Source organism: Barbus barbus (genome assembly GCF_936440315.1).
Source record: "Barbus barbus genome assembly, chromosome: 6".
NCBI classification, from domain to species: domain Eukaryota; kingdom Metazoa; phylum Chordata; class Actinopteri; order Cypriniformes; family Cyprinidae; genus Barbus; species Barbus barbus.
The window spans coordinates 28546179-28572358 of record NC_136734.1 but is presented as its reverse complement, the minus strand read 5'-3'; the positions used below and the strand labels follow the sequence as shown (position 1 = coordinate 28572358).

Below are 26180 nucleotides of genomic sequence, written 5' to 3'. Positions count from 1 at the left end.
GCAGAGCTGAGATTCATTAGTTAGAGCCAAAGCAACTTGCTATAGACTAATTACTAAGACAGTCTCCCTCAAGCTAACTAGGCTCAAGTGTCTTGCTCGAGGCTACGCTGGCATTACACCAAGATCTCCATAACACAGGGTCAGCTCCATTTTAGAGAGGCCTTGCTCTTTTATCTGTTAAATTAATTGTGTACTGTTGAATGCAAAATGAGCCACGAAACAAAAAGATTTGTGAATGTGTTCCATATATCACACAAAGTCTCACTGAATCCAGGAGACTCATGCTAAATGTTTCAAATGTTTCATCACAGTCAAACTGCATTAACTGCAGTTGTCACTCTTAAACCTTTCGGTGTTTTCTGCTCTGTTCTTTTATGTAGTTCACTATTTTCTGAGACATTGCATTCACATGAGCAGAATAGTTCCTTATGTAGTTGTTTACCATGACCAGTAAGCTTATAAGGGTGCTTTCAGACCTGTAGATCGTTTGCTTTGTTTCGAAACAGGGATTAATTTGTTACATTGTTGCATTTTCTTCTTGGTTCGGTTCGTTTTCACACTGCAACATTGCAAAGCGTACCAAACTGTGTTTATGCAAGTCACATGTGAGTAAAGCTGTCCTCTTATTGGTCAGTTCACTTGTTTACGTTCCTCTGCGTCATTCATCAAGATGGATTGACAAGTTTGCTCCGCGGGCTTATTGCGGCTTTATAGCTGTCCTGGCAAACGCAACACGAATGTAACTGTCAGTCCTCTCTAATATATCTCTCTATATAATTATGTTTTCACAGATATATATATATATATATATATATATATATATAGTGAACAAAATAAAAATAAAAAAATTATATATATATATATAGTGAAAAAAAAAAAAAATATATATATATATATATAGTGAACAAAATAAAAAAAAAAAATTATTTATATATATATATATATATATATATATATATATATATAATTTTTTTTTTTTTCACTATATATATATATATATATATATATATATATATATATATATATATATATATATATATATATATATATATATATATATATATATATATAAAATGCAGTTACAGTCCGAGGGAATCGAGGCTTCGTCAGGACAGCATTCTTGTAATGCACGGAGAAGAGTAATTAATTACACAACATTTTAATATGAAGAGGTGCTCTTTGGTTTTCAACTGCAATAACAAATATTCTCACTAACAAAATCAAAGTTTCTCACAAATTCTCACTTGCATTCACAAAATAATAATTTGTGACATTTATATAGCGCTTTTTAAAAAATCTTTTCATTTACATTATTGACACACTGTTTTCCTTTTTTGATATTGTGCAGTTGCTTTGACACAATTTACATTGTTAAAAGCGCTATATAAATAAAGGTGACTTGACTTGGCTTTTCTGGGTACTCAAAGCGCTTGACTGCTAGACACGAAAGACACTGACTGCTGCTTTTTATATAACATATTTCCCGTTATGAATTATAACGCTTGGTTCGTTGGGTCGGATTGCTTTCTCACCACAAACGAACCGCTCCAGGGTTCGTTTGAATGCGTACCAAGACCACCTCTTCAAGGAGGTCTCAGTACGCTTGTTTGGTCCGCTTTTGGTGCACTCCCGAGTGCGATTGCTGCTTTCTCACCTGCCCAAACGAACCGCACCAAGAGGGAAAACGAACTCTAGTGCGATTCAACCGAACTAAATGAGGCAGGTGAGAAAGCACCCTAAAACTGAACTTGAAACTTTCATAAGGCTTTCATAATAAAATTTTTGCATCTGTTTCTGTGCAGATATCAGTAGCTGGCTGCAGCTCTTCGGGTTCCAGCTTCATAATGTGGTTCCAGGGTTCCCCAAACCAAAGGTGGAGAACACAGAGCAAACGTATGAGATGATGGCCACACAGATCCGCACACAAACCTGGGATACCAGCAAGGTGAGCTGAGGTTTCCCATAGCACGTTTTTTTATTGCCAACACAAATATTTAGATTTCCTTTTTAGTCTAGTCTTAAAGATATTGTTTTCTTAAAAGGGTCATCGGATGCAAAATTCACTTAAGTTGTTTGAACATAAATGTGTGTTGGAAGTGTGTGTACACATCCATCCTGTAATTAGAAAAATAATTGACTCCAATATGACCAAAAAGCACCATAAAAGTGTCTTAAGCTATATATTATGCTTATGCTTTATCTTCCAACTCTTCTGAAGCCATATGATAGACGTCTTCTTGACACATTGATAAAAGTGTCGGCAATGTCAGATTGGTGAAAAATTACACTTCATAATTCAAATCTTTTTAATTACATAATTGATTCAGGTCACAAAACCTGAACGAAATGTTCCCAAATACATTTATCTGGTTCAACTCGCCGATTCAGTTCAATGGCGCTGGATCATTTGTTGATAAACTATACCTTTAAGAGTTAATTTATTGCATCAAACAACACTCATGGTAACAATTTCATAACATCTTCCCTCACCTCAGATTGTACTCGGCATCCAGTGTGACCTTGAGAAGCACTTGAAAAACTTCATTTCATTGGATCGCCTCCCCATGACACCAGCCAATGGGAAAATCGGAGGTCGCCAAGGCCGCAGGCCGATTTTCTCTGCCCTTTCTTCAATCTTTGGCAAAGGTGTAAAATTTGCCATCCATGATGGAGTGGTGGCGACTGAGATAATCGGCGTGGCGAGTGAGGACAGCCGTCGCGTAGCGGCCGTACTGAACGGTGCTATATACCTGCGTGGCCTCCATTTCACCGTGGAGGGGCGTGACACACACTATTTCACCAAGTCCGGCCCGCTGGAGGCAGATCTGGGAGTGGCCGGGGGCGGAGCTGGAGGCGGGGTTAGAGTGTTAGAGAACGGCGTAAACGTCTCGGTGTCCCAGATAAATGCTATGGTCGGAGGGGAAATGCGGCGATTCGCTGATATTGTGCTCCAGCAGGGGGCGCTTAGCTTTAACATTCGTTATGGAGCAACGCCGGAAGAAGAGCGCACTCGCGTTCTAGAGGCGGCACGAATACGAGCTGTGCAGGGGGCGTGGCTGTGGGAGCAGAAGAGAGTCCTGGAGGGGGAGGGCGGAAGTTTGCCATGGACTGAGAAAGAAAAGGATGAGCTGGTTGCAGAGGGCCGTGTCTCAGGGTACGATGGCTTCTACGCTCTACCTGTTGAACAACACCCTGAGCTAGCAGACAGCCCCTTCAACATTCACCTGATCAGACATGTGGAAACTGGTCGCAGGTAACAGCGGCACCTCAGCACACCTCTACATGCCTACACGCCCCTTTATACACTCCGAGCTACCACATATCTCTTCAGCTTTTTCTAGAACCCCAACCAAACCAAACGAGAAAGACTCTATTGCCTTTAAAATGTGACAAATGATGGTATTGTTTTTGCTTTTGCATTCGTTTATGCACTCTTAGCAAGTTCGGATTCCTGTTTTTTGGTTTGATTTGGTAGATTTTGTTGAAAGTCTTTCTTGTTTTACAGTGGCTTAACCGTTCTTACACAAGAACAAGCCTTGCTTGCCAATCGGAGGGCGCAGAGAACGATTCACCTGTGACTGTTCTTGGCATACATTAAGTAGTCTTCATCTCTACACATGCCGATTCTCTCACTTGAGCGTGTACAGTAATCATTCGACTTTATAGGAATGTCGAGTCAGACTGGTTATTGCATTAAATCTTGCAAACCTGAGGGGTTTCCTTGTGAGCTCTGTGTTAAACGTTTAAAATTTTCTGTCGATCTGCATTCCAGGATTTACGTAGATGGCTTTCAGAGCCCTCGGAAGTTCGAATGACCTTCCAGACCACCCAACATTTCAACAGAGCTCTAAGAACGGTCATATCACAACAGCTTTCTGGAGTCCTTGAGAAGCATCTGACTTAAAACTGTCATAAAACTTAACCCCTGGGCTGCAAGAGATTCAGTGTTTGGAGTCTTGGCAAGAGCTCACCACCATCTTGTGTTGTTTCTGCTTAATCAGTGTTGATGAAGCTGAGAGAATTACGCCGCTGCTGTGGAAGACAAATTTGTTTTTTGCTAAAACTGTACAGTTAAACTCTTCTTTTTTTTTTTTCAAATGTAGAAATCAAAAAAATATTATGTATGTGGAAATTGTGCCTTCCTGGTCTGCTAGAAACGATCACACGAAACGGGCTTAGACATATCGTACATACGCAACTTCAGTATTCATCACATGCCTTGGTTATATGCAATTATTTATTTTATTTTAGTTGTTATTTATTTATTTATTTTTGGCGGGGGAGGGTGTTTGGCTAGCAGGAGCCAAAAAAACGTGAATGCTAATATGTCTGCGAGGTGACTCCTTGTAAACAGACCCCAGGATACAAACATGTCCCAGTTTACAGTTAATATGCTGCTCTTTTTTTTATTTGTTCTCATGTGATTTCACTCTTTTCTGTTGCTTTCGCTTTGGCTGTACACTTAATGTGAAACTCACATCATGTGTTGGTCATTTCGGTTTTTAAACGAGTGTCAAAGTTTGGATTTTTACAGTTCTTTGACTGGTCCTTTTCCTTTTTTCTGATCCCTCTCGAAACTAGTAGGAGGCCTGAGGAGGAAGATACATAGGGAAATGAAAGAATCACCTGCTGAAGAACGGTATTTTTGTCTTTTCCAAACTATTAAAGTCTGCAGCACTGTGGGTAGACGTTCTGTGTGTAGGACTCTTGATATGGACTTGTATATCATTAATGGACTATTGTAGACTGTTTATAGATACTGGACTATTTATACATGACACTCAAGAGAATTAGGAGTAAATGTATTTTCTTGTGAATTCTGTGGATATGCTGTACCATCAAGCTTTGTAACCTTAATCTGAGATATATATTTGCACTGAATATAAGGTGAAGAGATAAATGCATTAGACTGAATTTTTAGAGTGTGCAAAATGCAAATATAGACAGATTCGTGTGAGAGGTGCTCTGAAGGCACGTAACGTTTCCAACATTTTGCAGATGTTCATTTCAATCGAAGTATGATTATGTTGCACGAAGAAAAAAATTGTGGCGGAAATATTTTTCTTTTGGTCTTAGTTTGCATCTTTGTCATAATCACTCATTGCTGAAGTGAAAAAGAAATAAGTAACTTTTTTTCATGATCAAATCATCTTCCTCTCTCAAAAGTCAAGTACTAAACAACTTCAGTGTCCTCTCCTTGGCCAAACAAGTTCCTGTGGTGTATATTTGGCGGATAGGCTTTATGTACACAGATTAATGCAGTTTGTTAAACATGCCTATTTAAAAACAAAGTACTTTGGGCCATGGCCTTTTTATAAATAAAACCGCAAATGTAACCCTTTCTTCTGTGTGCAAGTTTTTGCGCAGGACAGCTGAAGCACTTGTGATTTCCTTTTATATTTGCACGTTTTTTTTTCCTCTCGTTTGTTTCTCAAACCAGCGGAGCATTGAAACACAGAGGAAATAATTTTTTATATCAGTTTAAAGAACCATAAAGCATTCTTCTGCTAAGATGTTGAGGGGGGGGAATTATGCATATTATTTTGCTGGTTATGTTTTTAACATCAAAAGGGCTCTGAATTTCCTTACGCACAAGACCAATTTGTTTTTAACATTAATGTGATGGTATTATTGCAGGATTTGTGAAGCTCAATGAAGTTTAATGAGAAGATGTGAACACAACACAGTTGTTTCCTGTTTAGTCTCCAGAAGTAAAATTTTCTAAAACAAGTTTTACACAGAAACACTTGGTTAGCAAACCCTCATTACTAGACTGGAAACAAGATAGCAATCAAGCTCAGAAAAGCTATGACATTTTGTTCAAGGCCTAATTCTGTCATGGGTTCATTGTCTCTGTAGTGATCTGTAACTGGCTGTATCTGTGTTGCTGATACTATCTGAGGTGAGGGTTACTGAATGTATAGCTGTCATGAGATGATTATTCAGGAAAAAAAAAAATCTAACATTAAAGTCTACATAAAAATTGAAGTATACTGTGTGCAATGTAACAGGGGGTGGCCAATATATTCTAGCAGAGCATTTATAGTTTTTATATCTCTTAGATTATTTGCAGCTACTTCTGTATTTATATGATTATAAATGTAGCAACCATATTGCTTCAGATCAATAATCTAATACACTTAAATATACTTTTCAACATTTTTACAATTTACAGCATTTACAACATTTCCACAATTTACCCCCTTGGCTTAAGAGACCCCAGAGAAGATACTCTTACGCACATTTACAGCATATAGAAACTGTTCTAAGGTGTTTGTTTTGGCTTGTATGTTATTATTTAGCTCTGTTTACAGGATACAAAAGAGGAACAGAGATGCCTTGGTCTGGGATCTTGAAGGCAGCAATAAGGTTGCAGACTTTTCTAAAGAGCCTTTCCTTCATCCCAGGAGCCACCTGGAGAGAGAGAGAGAGAGAGAGAGAGAGAGAAAAGAATTTCTCAAAAATATTCTTCTTGAGCTCTTAAATTTTTGTAAAAAAATTATTATTTATAGATAGATAGATAGATAGATAGATAGATAGATAGATAGATAGATAGATAGATAGATAGATAGATAGATAGATAGATAGATAGATAGATAGATAGATAGATAGATAGATATTTGTGTGGTATTTTGCTCGTGTGGCTGGCTGGTGGTTGATGCTCATCACTTACAGGAAACAATGAAGGCAGATAAAATGAAGAAAATGTAAAGCTTATCCACACCGATTTAAACAGTGGCAATACCTGTTTACAACAGGGTTTAAAGAGGCCATTCTAATGTCTATACAAAACTTGATCATTAATTAATGTGGATGATTTGATTTTAGTCTAAACTGTTTTGGGTTATGAACCAAAATGCAAATGTTTCTCAACACCTCAGGGGTGTGTTTACAAGTTGCACATCCTGCCATTTCCTTGGTGCATACGAAACGAGGCGTGTGGGTGATGTCAAAGCATAAAATTGTACATGGTGATTCTCTGTCTGTTAATTTGTGTGGTTTGAGGCTATAAATACATGCAACACACTGACCACAAAGAGAAAAAAATCCACTGAGCACTGCTATATAGTCTAGAGCTGCTCTTCTTGTTTTAAAAATATCAGTGTCATTAATGTAGTCACATGAAACATATTGTACTGTATTCCAAATATCATCACACAAAACATATGTTAAGATAGAAGTATGCATTTATATTAAGACATGTATATTCAGGTTTCACCTGAGGAAAAGTATAAAGGTCCAAAAATCTGTTCGTACCTCTATTGTCCAGAGTCCATCCTTTCGTTTGAAAACTCTGTAGGTGTAAACCCATCCATCACACCTGAAGATTTAAACAGCCATAATGTTATTCGCAGCACAGTATTTAAACTTGGAGTTGAATATGTGTCCCAGCCTGGGGTCTCCAAACTCAGTCCTGGAGGGCCGGTGTCCTGCAGATATTAGCTCCAACTTGCCTCAACACACCTGCCTGGAAGTTTCTAGTAGACCTTGATTAGCTGATTCACGTGTGTTTAATTAGGGTTGGAGCTAAACTACGCAGGACAGTGGCCCTCCAGGACCGAGTTTGTACACCCCTGACTAAAGTAAAACTATTTGAGATACCTGCTTTATTTTGAGATTTTAGGGGTTTGATCTGCAACAGCATTGGGTATTAATTTTATATATGCAGATCATGAAACAGGTCTCAAAAAGCTTTACATTTGATTTTAAAAACACTGCAGAACTAGTGATTATCGTCAATTCAATATGCATAATTCTGATTGGTCTCAGTTACTCTAACTAATCTCAGTTGACCATGCAACACTGTATATATCACTACTATACTGTAAATCTCTACTATCACAACAACACATCTACTCAACTACAACTAGGCTACTCTCTTGATGCATGCAAATGCAAATTACTCCAACTCTTATTGTAGTGAAAATGTAACCTCACAGTGCCTGAGTATCAATTTTACTGTATTTTTAGTAGAGTTCTTCTTGTTGTTAGGTCGATTGATTTATCTTGCCAGAAGCTTTAAGGTAATATACAGGTAAGATTCTGGAATTATTTAAACTCACGTCAATATTTTATGTTCATATATGTGGGCCTATGATTTGATGAGTAGGTGTAGCCTATAATAAGAGGGAAAATGGAGAGTTTCGCAAACCGTATTTTCCCAGAAGCGGTGCATTTAATGATCACATTATCAATTAGCCTACATTACAGATAACATTATCAGTAACGTTCATTACAGCAGGTGAACTACATTTAAAAAATGTAGGCTACTCATTCATTCAGTTAAAGTTACTCGCTTACGAACCTGCATATGGTACTATAGTGGTTCTCAAGTGGATTTCAGAAGTGGCAAACCAAGACAGTAACACAGCTAGACTATTTTTCGTAGTAAAATTTAATTCCAGTGCTCACTCTGAATGTCACAAGCCATGTTTATGAGTCCGTGTTTGTGTTTTCCGTCAAAAATTCGGAACTGCATACTATTGATATTTTATATTAGAGTAGAATGCTACTTTTTTTTTCTTTTTTTTTTTGTAAATAAAAAAAATGTAAATCCTTTTATCCTTTAATGTTGTCTAAATATGTACAATTATAGAGTTGATTGCATTTTATTATTTGTAGGATTTAGCATTATTTTCCCTTCTCTCCCAAAATCAGACCAGACAGTAACACAATTTTGGTCATAATAACCCACCAGATGAGAACCACGGCACTATGTTAAAGATTCCTCATCAGGAGACTCCGATGCAGTAATGTTACTCACAGCACACACACGCAGTAAGACCCGGCTGCGCTCGCGCTGTCTCTGATCAGATAGCTGCCATCTCTGCCCGCTTCATTCAGGATCTCTTCTGCTTGCCTCTTGCTGATGCGCCCATGATACTCTGCCATATCCTCCATTCGGTCTCACGGTCTCTAGCAATTACACACACATACACCGACACCACAAGAGTTGACTTAGCTTTAAAGGAAGTCAAGAGAAGCTTTGAGTGAATCTAACTGATCTAGGATCAGCTGCAGTGTTATGCTATTCGTATAGTAAAAATACTAATATAAACAAAACACTTTAAATGTCGGCAAAATTAGGCCTACATTTGTTGTCAGTTCGAGAGAGATGTCCTTAAAGAGCAGTTTTATTGTACTTCTGATACTTTACATTTTTCTACATATAGATGAATTAGTTTGTCTGCATTAAGATCTTCATAGACGCATTGTATTTGTTATTACTGATGCATGAAAACTCTCCTACTCCCAGCAACTTTAATACCTTAGTTTTATTCTTTTAAGTTTTTTTACGCAATTATTCAGTGCACTTTCCACCATGCTGCACTGGACCACTGTGTCCACGCGGGGGCGCTGCTGTCCACTTATACTGATGCAATCGAGCCATGTAGCCTCGTTTTATAATTACTGAAGACATTAGCACGCTATATTATTGAAAAGCACAATTGACATGCATTGTACAGCTATAGAATGAATAGTAATATTCTTTCCTGGTCTAGTTTAAGGCGTATAATACATAGACAAAATTTAACTCATTTAACAGCCATGAACTAGGCCTACATAGCTCATTTAAATTCAACAATGAACATTCACCTAGTACATTAGCTTTTCTATTATTTTTACCTCAATATTGTTTATTTAAACAGGCGTGATTATAAGGAAATTTAACACTTTTTTTGTTCTCTTCATATTCTGAAACTCCTGCATAATTAATAGTTCACAATACTGTATTGCACCTAAAATAAAATAAAAATAAAAAAGAAAGAAAGAAAACATAAAATATATATTTTTTTTTAATCATTTGGTTGGTCAAAAAATTTTTTTTAATGTCTTATGATGAGTGTGTCACCAATACCTGTGTGTGTGTGTGTGTGTGTGTGTGTGTGTGTGTGTGTGTGTGTGTGTGTGTGTGTGTGTGTGTGAATATTTTAAGATAAATATGACTCCTTTTTAGTTTCAAAATTACTTTTACTGTATGGGTTATAAAGCACTGAAAGTAGTTCTGAATCACATGAAACAGCATTATTCCAGGTCCGCTGTCTCTCTGACACACACACACACACACACAGAGAGATATTTGCCTTTACAGAACTTATTTGTCAGGGTGATTCTTACTTCCCTCATTGTTGAGCTTTCTTTGCCTCAGGCTGCCTTCTGATTGGTCCAACACCCAAACCTTACCTTAACCACTACAAATGTACTGAAAACTGTGAGGAGTCGGTATGACACAGAGAGAAATTCAACACAACACGGCTCCTGCCCCATGTGGCACCCAAGGGTTCTATGAAGAACACAGTATCTACCTCAAATTTATGGCAAGAGTCTGTACTGTGTTATGTGTAAGGTAAAGACCGCACTCATAAATATGAATTGTGTTACATGATGATTGACCAGTATTGTCAGATTGTTGGTGGAAATGAATATGTAGCTAGTCAGTTGGCAAATGAAGAAATTTGATATTATAGGTCATGGTTCATGAATATTTAAAAATGAGCATTTGATAAAGCTGCTTTATTTTAGTTTGTGGAAGTTTCAGATAAACATTAGGTAAAGTGTAAATTCATTGTAATTTTCTTCATAATAATATGCCTTATTTAGTGTATACTTAATTTGAGAAAAAAAAATCTGAAAAATAACAAATAGCTCTCAGCATTAAAGAAAAGGCATAAAGCATCAACCTGAAATTTCAATATCCAGTGCACATTTCTTAGCTATTAAAAGGGACTCGGTTCGTCTCTGTCAAACAACTGAGCATGAGGGTCGAGTCCGTCCAAAACTTCATTCTCAACGCTCTCAACTCCTCTTCAGCACTTTCCAGGTGTCTGCTTTTTTTTGTATGTAAGCCTTAAGCAACGTATCCTGCTCATTGTACACTTTCATCTCTGAAAAAAAACACACGTTATGTTTAGATTGATTTGTTGAGTCATTTTTTCCTGTATCAGATGGAATCATTTGTTTCTTAGATATAATCTTTTGTGAACATGATGAAATTTCTAATAACACTCACCAGCCATTAGAGCAGATTTATCCACTTCGTCTGTCTCTTCTTTAGTCCATATTTTGTCAGTCTGTTGAAGAAAACAGGATGGACTTATACAAACTAGATATGAAAACATGGTAAGTAACTTTAATTTCTTTTTTAAAGACTAAAACATAGCATCAACAATTTTATTTAACAAATTAACAATTTATTCCATTGATATTGCTATTGTGTTTAGAATATGCCAGTGAGAAGCTTTCTTTAACTGAGTGCTTTAGTTATTTCTTTAACAGAATTATTTTTTATTTTATTTGTTTCACAAGAACTCACTAACCACTTGTTATGAGTGTCACGTTTAAACCATATAAAATGCTCTGATATTCTTGACATATCTAGTGATAACTATATAAATCAGCATAAATTTCAGCCAGTCCACTTTTGAAGGTGCAGAGTGGTCATTTTAAATGAATTAACCTTTAGGCTAACAGATTGGCCTTGAAATGTTGCCGACTGACTCACAGGTTGGGCTTCAGGTTTTATCCTCACTAAGAAGACGATAATTCAAGCGTGAATAGGTTTGTGTGAAATCTGTGATCTTAGATACCCAACTACACTAATTAATTTAGGATTGGGCTTCTACAAGTGGCATTAATAAAACATTACAGATTAAAAAAGCATCCTCCCAACAAGTGGTTTCAGTTGACTTCATCCTGAAAAAAGTGTTAATTAGCACTTTGGGCTGATGTAGTATGAACTCACCTCCTACTGTAATCTGTTTTGTTGTGTCTCTACTGATGACCTGACAACAGTAATCACCAACATCTGAGACACTGAAGTTATTGTTTAATTGTGCCTTGATAATTCTATGATGCAGGAAGAAGAAAAACATGACCACTTAAGACACACCACACAGATTATACTAGTTATATTACATGTAAGGGATAATCAATGGCTAGCCGTGCATTAAAGGATTTTGATGCATGATGTGGAGGCAAATAACCGCCAGACGCAAAGTGCATTAAAATCCTTTAATGCACGGCTAGCTGTTGATTATCCCACTTATTCCATGATCATTTGCCAAATTATAGACAAGTTAAAACTTATATTTTTATATTTGCCCGAATGGGTTATTTTCGTCAGTTACGGCTGTTAGCGCTAGCATTCTGCCTGCTTCAAATCAGACACAGAGATGAAATAGTGCTGTAAGACCATATTGGTTAGTGTGCATCAATTAAAGCAGTGCATTAATATGGAACAGTGATTAAACTGACCTGGAACTACTTGTGCAGTTACGCAAATTTAATCAACACCTGCCAGCCAATCAGAATAGAGTATTCAGACAGACCATGGAATAAGTATATTTTATGGAGGTGCAAATTGTATTTATGACAAGGCAGACATTTACACATTTTGCATTTAACTTACTGTTGGTTGCCGCTCTTCTCTTTTTATCCTAAGATGTAAATAATACAATGAAGGAGTTTTATTATTTCACAGTCTGGCCTGTATTCACAAATATATTTACAACTGAATATTCAGCCACAATACAGGTGTTCACAGCTTACAAAACTAAGTCAGATCCCGCTTAAATAATAATAGTGTATTATTATGTTGTACTATACAACCCGAATTTGTCTCTAAAACGCGCACACTGTAGTAATGACCTACAATTATAACAAAAAATGTTTTGCTCCACTGACCGCCAGTTATTTTTACGCAGTTTGCATTAAGTAGTAATGTAGTAAAACGCAGATATTAAAGGGCGAAATTCAGTAAACACCTTATTGATGATGTATATTTTGTACAGGCAAGCAGATGAAGCCAGAATATAAACGCAATGTGCAAAGTTTGACGTTAAATAGTTTCCCATAGAAAACCATAAAACGCTGAACCAAAAAACATGAATATAATTTGTTGTTTGTATCCTTTTGTTTACTATATGTATTTGTTTGGTCAGTGTCATTGTGAGGTTTGGTTCTTTTGCTGGTTTAGGCTGTAAGGACCTTTAAAATAATGCAAATCATTTGGCGAAGTGATATGGACATGTAATGCGGTGCCTGGCTGGAACTACCTTCGCCGTGCGTTTACCTGAAAATAATTGCACAGCTTAGAACGTTCGTCAGCCAATCAGATTCAAGGATTCAACGGCACCGTAGTATAATACTGTTTTAAATATATTATGGCACGTTGTGTTTTTATTGCAAATGGGCAAAACTTGCATTTTGTTCTCATACCTTTGTTTTATTCTTTTGAGAGGTGATCTAAATATTTATGGCTGTGAAACAGATGGAAAATTGACAGGCTTGTCTATGGATGTTTTGTCCTCCAGGTCTTCGAGCCAGTTGTGTGACTGAAAACTATGAATAGGGTGCTCTGTTTGTAAACTATAGATGATATTTTGATAATAGTGCTGGTGTTGTTTTAAAATATGATGCTGAGACATTCACTTAAACGTCTAAAGATACAGAGGACAAAGAAAGGAATATTAAATACAAAAACTTAAGTAGCCTAGATTATATTCTCATTCCATGTATTATAAATTATTCATAAAAAAAAAAAAAAAAAAAAAAATCTAATTCCCAAAATAAAAAAAACACGTTGAATATCAGTGTCTCTCTTCATTGTAAAATTCAGATAAGTCCTTAAGACATTCTTAACATAGTGTTTAAGCTGCTGGAACCTGGGTAAAAACACTGGGTAAAACTGGTTCTCTCCACAGTGGTGTACATTATTTTGATTCTTACTTGGGATGTGTCTTTAATAGTATCTTGTACTTCATTTAATGAAGAGCTTTTTATTTCAAAATTCTCCTGTTGGATTGGATTTTCAACACAGAACATCAAATCAACATTATGTGATATAAACACCTCCCTCAAACAAGGGTACAAAAAGGGTACTTGGAGACAAATTTACAAACATCTTTTGTTTGCTAGAGCCACATTAAATAACCATTTTTATTTTGAGTATACAGTAATAGCTAGATTCCATTTGCTGCAATATAAGGAACTCAAATAATAATGTAAAGTGTATACTGTGCAGTGTTCTATTATTAATGTAATGTATAATACCCAAACCTTTTAAACAAAGGCAAAGTCAGTCTTTTGACAGAGGATCTGGAAAAAAGGAAATGTTCTTACCGTTGAGGGACTTCAGAATGTAAGATTTGAGAGATTATCTTTGTCAGGTAACCAGTCGAGACAGAACAGAGATAACAGTATAGCATGTAAGTAATTTATAACTTCATTCTGTACTGAATCATCTCAGTGTTCTCATTTTTAACAATTCTGTCATAATGTCAGTGGCACACAGTTGTACAGAAGCCCAAAGAAACCATTACCATTATTACACAGCCATATCACCCTGCAGCCCAAGACTGGTTGCCCACTGAAGCTAAGCAGGGTTGAGCCTGGTCAGTACCTGGATGGGAGACCTCCTGGGAAAACTAGGTTGCTGTTGGAAGAGGTGTTAGTGAGGCCAGCAGGGGGTGCTCACCCTGTGGTCTGTGTGGGTCCTAACACCCCGGTATAGTGACGGGGACACTATACTGTAAAAAGCACCGTCTTTCAGATGAGACGTTAAACCGAGGTCCTGACTCTCTGTGGTCACTAAAAATCCCATGGCACTTCTCGTAAAGAGTAGGGGTGTAACCCCGGTGTCCTGCCAAATTCCCTCTACTGGCCCTTATCAATCATGGCCTCCTAGTAATCCCCATCCACTTGATTGGCTCTATCTCTCTCTCCTCTCCACCTGTAGCTGGTGTGTGGTGAGCGCACTGGCACTGTTGTAGTGTGGCTGCCGTCACATCATCCAAGTGGATGCTGCACACTGGTGGTGGTTGAGGAGAGACCCCCCACATGATTGTAAAGCACTTTGGGTGTACGGCAATACACAATAAAGCGCTATATAAATGCATCATTCATTCATTCATTCATTCATTATTGTTTTTCTCCCCTCTTTTCTCATGATCTTAACTTTTCTGAGGAGACCGAAAAAGAATTGTCACGACATAGGCTAGGAGACAAAGAGGTAATTGGTCAAACAGGGGTATTTATTGGTATGACACAGTGGAGAGACTCTGATGGTGAAGGAGGGTGAGTAGAACACAGTTAGAGTGGATCCAGATGGCTTAGCTGGCAGTAACAGTCCTTTGTTTCAATTGCAGGAATCACGTGAAACGGCAGGAGCGGTGGAGATAACAGGAACGACTAAGGTAGGGAAACACACAGGTAAGTATCAGTGGGGTCAGGCTTGGTTCAGTAATGTGAACGGTAGACCGGACGAGGAGGGAGTGTGGAGAGTGTGCAGATATAATGGAGCTTGATTAGCTGCAGCAGGTGCGGGGAATCAGAATGCAGGTGATTGTGATCTTGCGAACGTGGGTGCTGATGACTGCAGTGACTGTGGTGACTGAGACTCTCTGACAAGAATGAGCTGCTGATAAAAGATTCACTCATTACTGTTGCAGCAGTACATATATTATGGCTTTGTTACCTTCAGACCAAAAGAAAACTCTGTGTGAGAACACAAACATCTTTAATATAAAGACAAATGTCTTTCAAAAGTACTATTATTTTCTTTCTGTAAAGAAAAAAAGAAGAAAAAAAAAATATTTATAGCCTAAATGTGTGTGTTTGTGCGCAGTTTTGTAACATATGAAGACACAATTTGTATAATGACATAGGTATTATAAGGATATGGTGATTTATGAGGACATTACCCCATATCCCCATTTTTCAAAAGGCTTATAAATCATACAGAGTTTTTTTTGAGAAAGTAAAACTGCACAAAGTATCCTGTAAGGGGTAGGTTTAGGTGTAGTGCGATAGAAAATACAGTTTGTACAGTATAAGAACCATTATGCCTATGGAATGTCCCCACAATTCACAAAAACAAACGTGTGTGTGTGTGTTTATGTGGTTTGAGGACACAAATTTGTATAATGACATACAGAGGTATTACAATATGAAGGTGGTTTATGAGGACACTGCCTATGTCCCCGTAATTCAAAAGGCTTAAAAAACATACTAAATGGTGTTTTTTTGAAAATCTAAAAATGCACAAAGTCTCCTGTGAGGGCTAAGTTTAGGTGTAGGGTTGGTGTAGGGCAGTGCTTCTCAAAGTCCGGACTCCGGTCCGGATCCGGACCCGGAGGGAATTCAATCCGGACCCGCTTCTATTTCATATTTCAAGAACACTAATTATATTTCCTACTTCGATAAACGCACGTTAAACTTGTAAATCATTTGTTTATTTATTCTTATTTTTTTATGTCTTTTGGAGAAGGTCCGAAATTGCAGGCGAGATATTGAAACTTTTCCTTCATGACATTTGTTGTCATCATGACATCCAGTGATCGTATGACGTTTGACATAATCGGGCGACATTTCACCGCTAATATTTTTTATTTTTTTGCTATCACTTATATTATGGCAATTTGTCTTATAGCAGTGACCAGTGTATACATTTATTTGTGGCGGCTTGTCACAATATCAAAACTGACCGCTACAAATAGATTTTCCAAAAGGCTTATACTTCGTTGAATAAACTGAGCACTGCGCGTTTCAAAAATAAAATGCTGCGCGGGTGTTTTTATATGACTGTATCTTTTAAAAGAACCGTCCGTTTTCTTCAGAAAAGCTTTGATGCCAATTTTCATTTGGTCTTTCCTGTAATGGCTGATAAAATAGCGCTTATTTGATTACAGTCGTTACCGGGGAAACAGCTACATATCACGCTCCAACAGCGCCTCCTGCTGGCAGAGAATCAACTTGCATTTGCTAGTCTGCGGGAAACACTGGTGTCTGTCAGCAAACATAAACAAAAAAGCATGCTTCAGAACTGTTTTGAGAAGGTGCTTAAGTTTTGAGCCATGTATTATTACTATGAATTAGGCTACTACTACTATTACTATCTTGTGCCCTGCAATAACCATTTACGCAAACTCTCTTTTGATATAAAGGGAAAAAAAGAGAAAATCGGCCCAAAAAATCAGCATCATGTATCGGCCATAGGCTGCCCTGATTTCTAAATATCGGCATTGGCCAGAGAAAAAAACATTATAGGTCGACTTCTACTGCTGACACTTAAATTAATTGTTTTGCCACTTTTGCACTTGTTATTAAAGTATTTTGAATGCAAAGGGAACCTTTTTTTTAAAAAAGAGTGTTTATTTGTTATATGTTATGTATGTTTATTAAAAACACGTTTTGTAATAACCAATTGTTCCGGACCTTTGACACTGATGAAAATTCAGATTTGGACCTTTGAATGTAGACTTTGAGAACCCCTGGTGTAGGGCAATAGCACACACAGTTTGTTCAGTATAAAAACCATTACGCCTATGGAGAGTCCCCATAAACCAACGTGTGTGTGTGTGTGTGTGTGTGTTAGCTTGATGATTAAATCTGACTGGCTGAAGAAAACAAAAGACATTATTGGCCAAGAAAATAAATATGGCAAATATTTTAGGATAAATATGACAATTTTGAGTTTCAACATTTCTTATAATATATAGATTGCAGAAAGTACTTACAATAGCTCTGAAACACATGAAACCGCATGTACATCACAGTTACCTGTTTCTGTGATAAACGCTCAGAGATACTCGCCTCTACAGAACCTAGATGTCAGGGCTATTCTTACTTCCCTCATTGCTGTCTGACTGATCGCTATCCTTACAATCCACCCTCACACCTAACCCTAGCCACTGGTGACTGTGGGGAGTCAGAATTCAAGAAGACACAGGAAAGAACGTAAATCAATTGTCGAATGAATAAAATCCAGCTTTTTAAGGGCATGATTCATTATTTAATATTAATAAACAAATGAGCATTTATTAAGCTGTTTTTAAGCTTGTGGAAATTTACAAATATACATTAAGTACAGTGTAAATTCATTGTAATTACACTTGTTTTCTCCATGATGACAAGCCTTATTTAATGTATATATAAATTTGGTGTTAAAAAATCTGAAATATTGACTGCAATAAATTTCATAAAATTAAGAAAAGGCATTACGCATCAACCTGACATTTAAATGTAAGGTAGCTGTTAAAAAGGGTTTGGTTTGTCTCTGTCCAACAACTGAGCGTGAGGGTTGAGTCTTAAGACTCCGTCCAAGTTCATTCTGGTCTCTCTCAGCTCCAATTGAGAGAACCTTTTCTGTAAGCGCTGATCAACATTTTTTGAAGCTCCTGCATATTGTTCACTTTCATTTCTAAAAAAGAAATAATAATGTGCTATGATTATTGCCATATATAACAGATATTCCTGTATCAGATAGAATAGACTGTTTCTTGGGTCTAATCTTTCATACACATGGTGAAATTACACTCACCTGACATTAGAGCAGATTCATCCATTTGGTTTGTCTCTTCTTCAGTCCATATTTTGTCTATCTGTAAATGGAAGAAAACACGCTGACTTAAGTTATACAAACTAGACATGAAAACATGGTAAATTATTTCTTTAACATGAATAATACTTTAAATTCATTTAATTTAATTAAACATTTCATTCTACTGTATAATTTAAAAAAAATTCATTCTACTGTTTTTTAAACAGACTTTTCAGAAGAAGTATATTTGGTCTTACTTAACACATTAAACGCTTGTTATGTGTGTCAAGTTTACTGTGTAAATGACCTGACATATCCGGTAATATTTAGACCAGGCAGCATAAATAAATTTCAGTCGATCCACTTTTGAAGAGTGGTCATTTTAAATGAATTAACCTGTAGGCTTTCTTACCTCAAACAGCTTTAGCTGAACAGATTGGCCTTGAAATGTTGCTGACTGACTCACAGGTTGGACTTCATATTTTATCCTCACTAAGAAGACGACAATTCATGGTTTATGTGAAATCTGTGTTCTTAGATATCTACGTTATCCTCTTAGATACCTAACACAGTAATTAACTTTAGCGTTGGCTTCTACAACTGCCATTACTATAAAACACTACAGCTTCAGTTTATTGTATTCTGACAAAAGACTGTTAATTAGGACACAGGGCTGATGTACAGTAGTATAGACCTGCAGAACACTCACCTCCTACTGTAATCTGTTTTGTTGTGTCTCTACTGATGACCTGACAACAGTAATCACCAACATCTGAGACACTGAAGTTATTTAGATGTAAGGACACATTTCCTCTCTCCAGTACGTGAGTGTCAAGACTCACTCTGTCTTTGTAGCTCCTCCCCTCAATCACATGTCCGTTCTTGTAGATGCAAACACAGTCTGTCTCCTTAAACCATTTGATCTGCATGGCAATGGCACAGACTTCAGGAGACAAGAGACAAGGAACAGTGATTTCAGACCCCATAGAAATCTGTGCTTCTTGAGCTGTTTGAGGAATAACAAGCTGAAAATGATCTGTGAGGAAAAGAGAGAAAGATGGACGTATACTTTTAGTGGTAACAGTGGTAGAGCAAAAATATCGGAATGAGTCAAACTGATGAAGTTTTAATGATTTTAAGAAAACTTACCAGACATGCTTCTTCTGTAATGCTAATGTAATGAAAACAAACACAGTGAAGAGATTTGAGACTTCTTCCAACGTAACATGCAAGCGTTCATTTTACAGTGCTTCAAGAGTCACAACGTGAAGCCAGTTTTGACAATGTATCAATATGCAGGTCAAGAGCATTTTAGAATGAATGCTGATGAATATTTAATTGATTTATGCTTCCTTTATTAAGCAATGAATGGTGTGGAAACCTAAACAGTACAATATAAAACAACGGTGTCAGTTTATGGATAATATTAATGTGCACACATACCCCATGTTGTTTCTCATCGGAATCACTGTGATGTGAAGTGCGCCTTGATAATTCTAGAATGAATTATGAATTTTACAATTATTCTAGAATGAATTATGAACACTCAAACACTCTTCACAAACAAGGTCCAAACATGTAACAGTACAATATATATATACAAAAGAACTGCAAACTTAGTTTACAAAAGAATTTAATTTACAAGGTAGAGATTTTAAGACAACTTACTGTTGGATGGTTCTCTTGTCCTTTTATCCTAATTGAGATAAAGTGGTGGTGCAATGTATTTACAACTATATTTACAGTTGAACATAATAATCATATAAGTTTCATTGTTTTTATATGTTAGGGTTACTATTACATTAAGCAAATTTGGTAACACTTTAGAATAGGGAACACTTATTCACTATTAACTACGACTTTTCCCTCAATAAATTCCTAATTTGCTTCTTATTAATAGTTAGTACGGTAGCTGTTATGTTCAGGTATTGGGTAGGATTAGGGATGTAGAATATGTTATTAATATGTGCTTAGTAATTACTGCTAATAAATGGCTAATATTCTAGTAATATGCATGCTAATAAGCAACTAGTTAAGAGACCCTAAAATAAAGTGTTACCGCAAATTTTAGCAATTTAGTATTTTAATGAGCAAGAAAAAAGATCTGCAGGAAGAGCGCTGATTATTGAAATCCAGTTTGTCTTTTAATATCTTACTTTCTAAATTGTTGTAAAATATTAAATTCATAAGAGTAGGTTGATATTATTCAAGGTATCATTTACCATGGATAATGAGAAGGTAAAAGTTATGCTCTCTTACCTCATTTCCTTCTGCAAATATTGGTGACTGACTCATAGACTGAACACCAGGATTTATCCTCACTAACAAAAACATTACTCAAGTGTAAATAGGTTTGTGTAGAAATTGTGTTCTTAGATAACTCAACTCTACATGGCACAAAAACAACACTACATGTTTGCATCCAAGAATTCAATGCAGTTTCCTTGTAGCATGCTGGAAAACATGCTCTAACTATTAGCCAGGTTTTCACAATGCAAAATATATATACTTTCATATTTAAAAATGTTCTAATATTCAAAACTTATCTGATGATTTTCATAGAGCATTTGTTACTGTTTACCTTGCAAAATTCATACATGATTATTGCTTGTTTTTCTGCACCTACATATCTTACTATTCATGTAGAATTTTCAAACTCACTATTCCTATAGTCCCTGAATGCTTCATTTTTGATCAAGTATTAAAACTGGTTACTTTTAAAGAATAGATTGGATAAGGCTGAAATATGAGCATATGTATTAGATTCAGAACAGTTTACAGATCACATACTGATGAGGATCTAACATACCTCTAGATTTCAGTTTCAGTTCAGATTCAGTCTGACATTATTAATGAGCGCTGAACTGATGTAGACGACTACTCACCTCTTACTGTTATCCTCTCTCTTCTGTCTTTACTGATGACCTGACAATGGTAATTTCCGATATCTGTCGGCCTGAAGTTTTTCAGTTGTAAGGACACATTTCCTTCCCTAAGCTTGTGAGTGAACAGACTCGCTCTGTCCTTGAACAAAACCCCTTCTGTCATCTGCCTGTCCTTATACAGGCAAACACAGGTGGTATCATTAGTCCAGATGATCTCCAGGTCAACCGCACTGATTTCAGGAGACAGGTGACAAGGAATGATCAAATCAGACCCCAAAGAAACCTCTGGTTCTTCTGATGTACTGGGAACTAAGAGCTGAAAGTTCTCTGTGAGGAACAGAGAAAAAAGATGGTCTCACACTTGTAGTTAGTTCATGTAAGTTTACTAATGTTTAACAAATGAACCTTATTGTAAAGTCTTACCAAATAATTAAAGGCAAGATCCAAAAATTATATTTTCAAACTTGTATTGTGTTACATTAGTGATTTTTTAACATAGGCAATCAACTATTAATACAAATGATGATTTTAAATGTTATTTTTTAAATATGTAATGCAAATAATAATTTATACAGAGTCAATGATTTCCAGAACTTACTGTCATCTGTTTCTCCCTTGTAATCCTAAATGAGATAAGAACAACTAAGATATATTTTTTCTTTAGCCTGTTTGTCTAAACATAACCTTCTCACACACTTGTTTACACTCAGTGCGAACAGTAATAGATACTACAGCATGCAGCAAAAACATTCAATAAAGAGAAGTTATAGCGTATACTGTATGCTATGTGTAAGTCCAAACATGATCAGAAAATAGTCTTTGCCAAAAAGGCCACAAAAAAATGTAATTAATTAAATAATAATAATACAAAAAAAAAAAAAAAGTACATATCTTAAGGATAATATCAATGTGGTCAATGATAAGCTAGTTGTCTATCACTATCTAAACGGCAGCTCCATCTGTTGGACAGACTACAACTCTTCTTTCTCTCCTGATGCCGGTTTGGCATTCCCTAATCTTCAAGCAGAGATGGATGCAAAATCTTACTGAATAACAATCCACAAATCTGACTTGTGATAAAGCATAATATACTGTATCACACCATATTTGTTAGCTTTGGCCCGAGGAGAACTTTATTATTGTCAAATGCTGAACGCTGTTATTGAATCAATTTTGAACTGAATCAAGCTCAATAATGATTCTTTTCATTTTCATTGCTGAATTGAACTTTTTTTAAAAATTGAACTTATTCTTATTCAATTGAACTTATAGTTATTAAACTAAACTTAATCAACACTGTGCTGGCTGGAGCTGAATAATGGCACTATTGTCTTGTTAGTGCTGCTTTACAGCAGAATTTAAATTTGTCTCATTTTTGTCTTAAAGTTGGCCTCACTGATTCCATTTAATTCTGCGAGGCCGCTTTGAAACAGTCTCTGTTGTATAAAGCGATATATAAATAAAGGTGATTTGACGTTCGTTCACACATACCTTATGTTGATCCTTCCCTGAAGCACTGTGATGTGCAGAGTGGATTGATAATTCTTTAATGCAGAAAAAAGTAACCTTTACACATAAAATCCACACCTCGCATAGATTATGACGGGTATGATGTACAGTAGATTATGACAGAAATAGCAACATGTTTTCTCTGTGCCTAAAAAAAAAATCGGCTTACTGCAAAACCACATCAGAATGGCTTATTATAGATGTCTTTGCTCTTGAGCAATGAAGCATAAATGTTGGTGTTAAGAAAAATATTTCTCAATAGTAACTTAATTGTAAAACAACTTACGGTGTATTGCCTCTTTAATCTTGTAATCCTAATTGAGATGGGAAAAAATGTGAAAGGATGTTATGACATAACACTGACATAGATTCACTTTACTGTGATTCTAAAGTGGTCAAAGGTAACTAAATTAGTTATTTTTGTGAAAAAAACATTGAGGAAAAAGCTGTGAATATTTTGCAATACTGTAAAATTGTTTTTCATTAGATTTGTTTAGCATTGTAATCTAAAATTCAAGAAAATTGAACAATATGCCTCAACTTGATGCAAACGGATTGACATTACAAGCGTCAGTCTAGTGACCTTTATTTATACTGTAAAATATATATTTAAAACTACAGAGTGTGTTAATATTACTGTGCACACAAACCTCAAACTGATTGTCTGAATCACCTTGATGCTCTGACAACTCTAGAAAGCAGAAAAAAATGTATTCTCAAATAAACTCTGACACACACACACACACACACAATGGTTTTGAAAGAAATCTTCAAAAATATAGAAAGTAACAAATACAGTAAAACCAGTAATGTTGCTAAATATTACTACAATTTAAAATACATTTTCTACTGTAATCTATTAATCTATTTAACTTTTTTTTTTAAATGCAATTAATTCCTGTAATTGCAAAGCTGAATCTTTAGAAGCCATTTCTCCAGGCTTCAGTGTCACATGATCCTTCAGAAATCATTCTAATGAGCTGATTTGGTGCTCAAGAAACATTTCTTCTTATCAATATTTAAATATATTCTTTGATGAATAAAGAGTTCAAAAGAACAACATTTATTTGGAATACAAATCTTTCATAACATTATAAATATCTTTACTGTCACTTTTGATCAATTTAATGCATCCTTTCTGAATAAAAATACAGTAAAAATTCTGTCTCTCTTCTGTTTGAGAATGATAGAGTTTAAGACAACTTACTGTTGCTTGTTTCTTCCATTTGGTAATTCTAATTGGGAAAAAGAATTAATTTAAGTTTGTCTGGACAAACATAATATAACACAAGGATATATTTGCAGTGATTCACAATGAAAGAGTCACAACACAAAGCCTACTAAATTTCTTGCTACATTGGCATTTATGTATTTAGCAGACAATGTTCTTATTTTATAAAGAAAATGCTATTTCCACAACAATGGTCAATGTTTATGGGGTAAATTGACACTTTTTGAGAACTCTTTGATAGTTTTCCAAATATGTAGATTATTATATATATATGCCTTATTTTGTGTGTCATACTTAATAATTAAGTTTGTTCATATTTTTCATTCGTGACTTCTGGAACACAAACACCACAATCCTTTTTGGTTATCGGGATTGCTTTTGCCAGTTTAGTCTTGGTTCCTTTATGGTCTTCAACCACATCCTTTCAGTAAGCTTTTCATACCCACAGTTTCCAAAAAGCCTTGTTTATATTTGCAAATTTTTCTTATTTTGAATTAATGTTGCTAGTATCCTGTTGTGGCTACTTGCAACTGTACCCTATTGTCTTGGTTAAAGATAAATGTACACAGGTGTATGCCTCCTTTGACAGGCATTGTACTTTTAATTTGATTGAGCCTTATTTCCTGTTTCAAGACCAGTGGTATAGTTTCATGTCCTGTGAATCTAGCTTTTCAAATTTAACTTCATTTTGTATGTACATGCCTCTATATTGACTTTTATATTGTGTTATACTATGCAATATGTTGTATGTTACTCTCAAAAAGAATGATAGGTGCTGTCTTACCACTGTAAAGAAGTGCTGGTGTTCGAAGATATCTGAGACTGCATGCGTCAACAAAGAAAAGTGTTAATTGGACTTAAGGCATGTTTACATTCAATCTAGTCTTACAACTGAGCGTACATCATGCTGGTGCAACCGGCCCATCACGAGTGCAGTTATGAAGTGCTTACCTTCTTCTGCCACATTTACTGTTATCTGCTGTGTTTCATTTCTACTGGAGACCTGGCACCTGTAAACTCCCAGATCTGACTCTCTGAAGTCTGCCACTCTTAAGGAAACATTCCCTCTCGGCAGATCATGAATGAACAGACTCGCTCTGCCCTCATAGTCAACACCCTGGGTCATCTCTCTGTTCTTATAGGCACAAATACAAGACATCTTGCCAAACCAAGTAATCTCCATGTCAACAGCACTGAGTGAAGGAGACAAGTGACATGACACCGTGAGAGTAGAACCCGAATTAATCTTAACTCTTTCGCCTCTTTCAGGAATAACAAGCTGAAAGTCATCTGTGAGGGAAAAGACACACGGACAACAATCAAATACCACCTGTTACCATGATTTTTAAAAAAGGCTTATTCCTACAAATCAGTTTAAGAACTTTTAATTATTTGTTGAGTTTTGTGGTTGAACTCTGGTTCCTCCATCTATTAAGGTAGTGGCCATCTTGAAAGTAAAACAATATTACTGCCGAAGTACCAAACATTTCAAAATGTCAAATTCATGTAGCCAGACAACACATAAGGAGCTTACACAAGTCGTCTAAAACATTATAAACTAAAGCCTATAATATCCAGAAATATACGAAGATTCAGACACCAAAAAATAATCAACTGTAAGGACAACCTAAATGTATGCAATATAACAACAACATAAAATGTTTAAAGTTTTTAACCAATCACAATCTATGATTGTGCAGAAGCAGCGCTCCCCCGGCACCCCAAACACACCCCCACCTTAGGTTTTGATTAATAGCTATACCAAATAATGAGAGTAGCATTTGAAGAGAACTTACTGCCACGTCTCGCTGCCATGCTTCTCTAAAACAGGAAGAAAACACATTCAGTGAGAGAGAAGAATGATTTCAGTCTCACACAAACCACTGGCTTAAATACATTGAAAAAAGTCTTATGCAAACTGTCTTACGATTGGTGTTGATCTGTACCCTTCTCCACTACTCTAAACACAGGACAAAAGGAATATAAAAAAATACTCTTTTTTTGATATCCCAAAATCACATTGTTTGCAAAAACACTAAAAACTTTGAATTTCAGTCTCTGTCTTCATTGTGAGATATGGGTGAAAACATGAAAACATTTCAGTCGTTCTCTCTCTTCATAAATCAAAACATGGATTGAAATGAAAAAGGATTTACAAGTAGGTAAAACTGGTTCTTAAAACAGTGCTGTGTGTTATTTATGTTTACTTTTGATATGAGCTGTGGCATTAGACTAT

At 36.1% G+C, this 26180-nt stretch overlaps 3 protein-coding genes across 3 annotated transcripts in view; 1 reads left to right on the top strand and 2 right to left on the bottom strand.

Annotated features, from left to right (window-relative positions):
* The window catches only part of tenm1 (teneurin transmembrane protein 1), a gene marked incomplete at its 5' end in the record, with an annotated part of 116118 nt that extends 110777 nt beyond the window's left edge, over positions 1 to 5341 (top strand). Inside the window, 3 exons of the mRNA XM_079417973.1 lie at positions 1803 to 1945; positions 2496 to 3253; positions 3506 to 5341. Coding sequence (XP_079274099.1) covers positions 1803 to 1945; positions 2496 to 3253; positions 3506 to 3578 — 974 coding nt within the window. The 3' untranslated portion in view covers positions 3579 to 5341. The remainder of the gene's footprint in view (positions 1 to 1802; positions 1946 to 2495; positions 3254 to 3505) is intronic.
* A 292-nt stretch (positions 5342 to 5633) lies between these two features.
* Positions 5634 to 8972, bottom strand: LOC306870826 (SH2 domain-containing protein 1A-like). Its single transcript, XM_079418254.1, has 3 exons — positions 8765 to 8972; positions 7258 to 7321; positions 5634 to 6414 (listed from the first exon to the last, which is right to left on the bottom strand). Exons 1-3 carry the CDS (start codon positions 8899 to 8901, stop codon positions 6295 to 6297), a joined length of 321 nt encoding a protein of 106 aa, XP_079274380.1. The 5' UTR covers positions 8902 to 8972; the 3' UTR covers positions 5634 to 6294.
* An 8801-nt stretch (positions 8973 to 17773) lies between these two features.
* Positions 17774 to 25811, bottom strand: LOC306870821 (uncharacterized protein). Its single transcript, XM_079418249.1, has 17 exons — positions 25741 to 25811; positions 24896 to 25234; positions 24729 to 24766; positions 23921 to 23948; positions 23364 to 23404; positions 23000 to 23027; positions 22696 to 22748; positions 21803 to 21827; positions 21205 to 21531; positions 20579 to 20640; positions 19988 to 20015; positions 19763 to 19815; positions 19469 to 19490; positions 19029 to 19355; positions 18732 to 18811; positions 18320 to 18380; positions 17774 to 18199 (listed from the first exon to the last, which is right to left on the bottom strand). Exons 1-17 carry the CDS (start codon positions 25757 to 25759, stop codon positions 18120 to 18122), a joined length of 1611 nt encoding a protein of 536 aa, XP_079274375.1. The 5' UTR covers positions 25760 to 25811; the 3' UTR covers positions 17774 to 18119.
* Between the last annotated feature and the right edge of the window lie 369 nt (positions 25812 to 26180).

Coding starts and splice junctions, on each gene's coding strand:
- LOC306870826 (XM_079418254.1), bottom strand. CDS start 8,901: ATGGAGGATATGGCAGAGTATCATGGGCGCATCAGCAAGAGGCAAGCA. Junction 7,322..8,764: donor TCTTACTGCGTGTGTGTGCT/GTGAGTAACATT, acceptor TTAAATCTTCAG/GTGTGATGGATGGGTTTACA. Junction 6,415..7,257: donor ATGGACTCTGGACAATAGAG/GTACGAACAGAT, acceptor CTCTCTCTCCAG/GTGGCTCCTGGGATGAAGGA.
- LOC306870821 (XM_079418249.1), bottom strand. Junction 23,405..23,920: donor AATGGAAGAAACAAGCAACA/GTAAGTTGTCTT, acceptor TCTGCTTTCTAG/AGTTGTCAGAGCATCAAGGT. Junction 20,016..20,578: donor TATTTGCAGAAGGAAATGAG/GTAAGAGAGCAT, acceptor TATCTCAATTAG/GATAAAAGGACAAGAGAACC.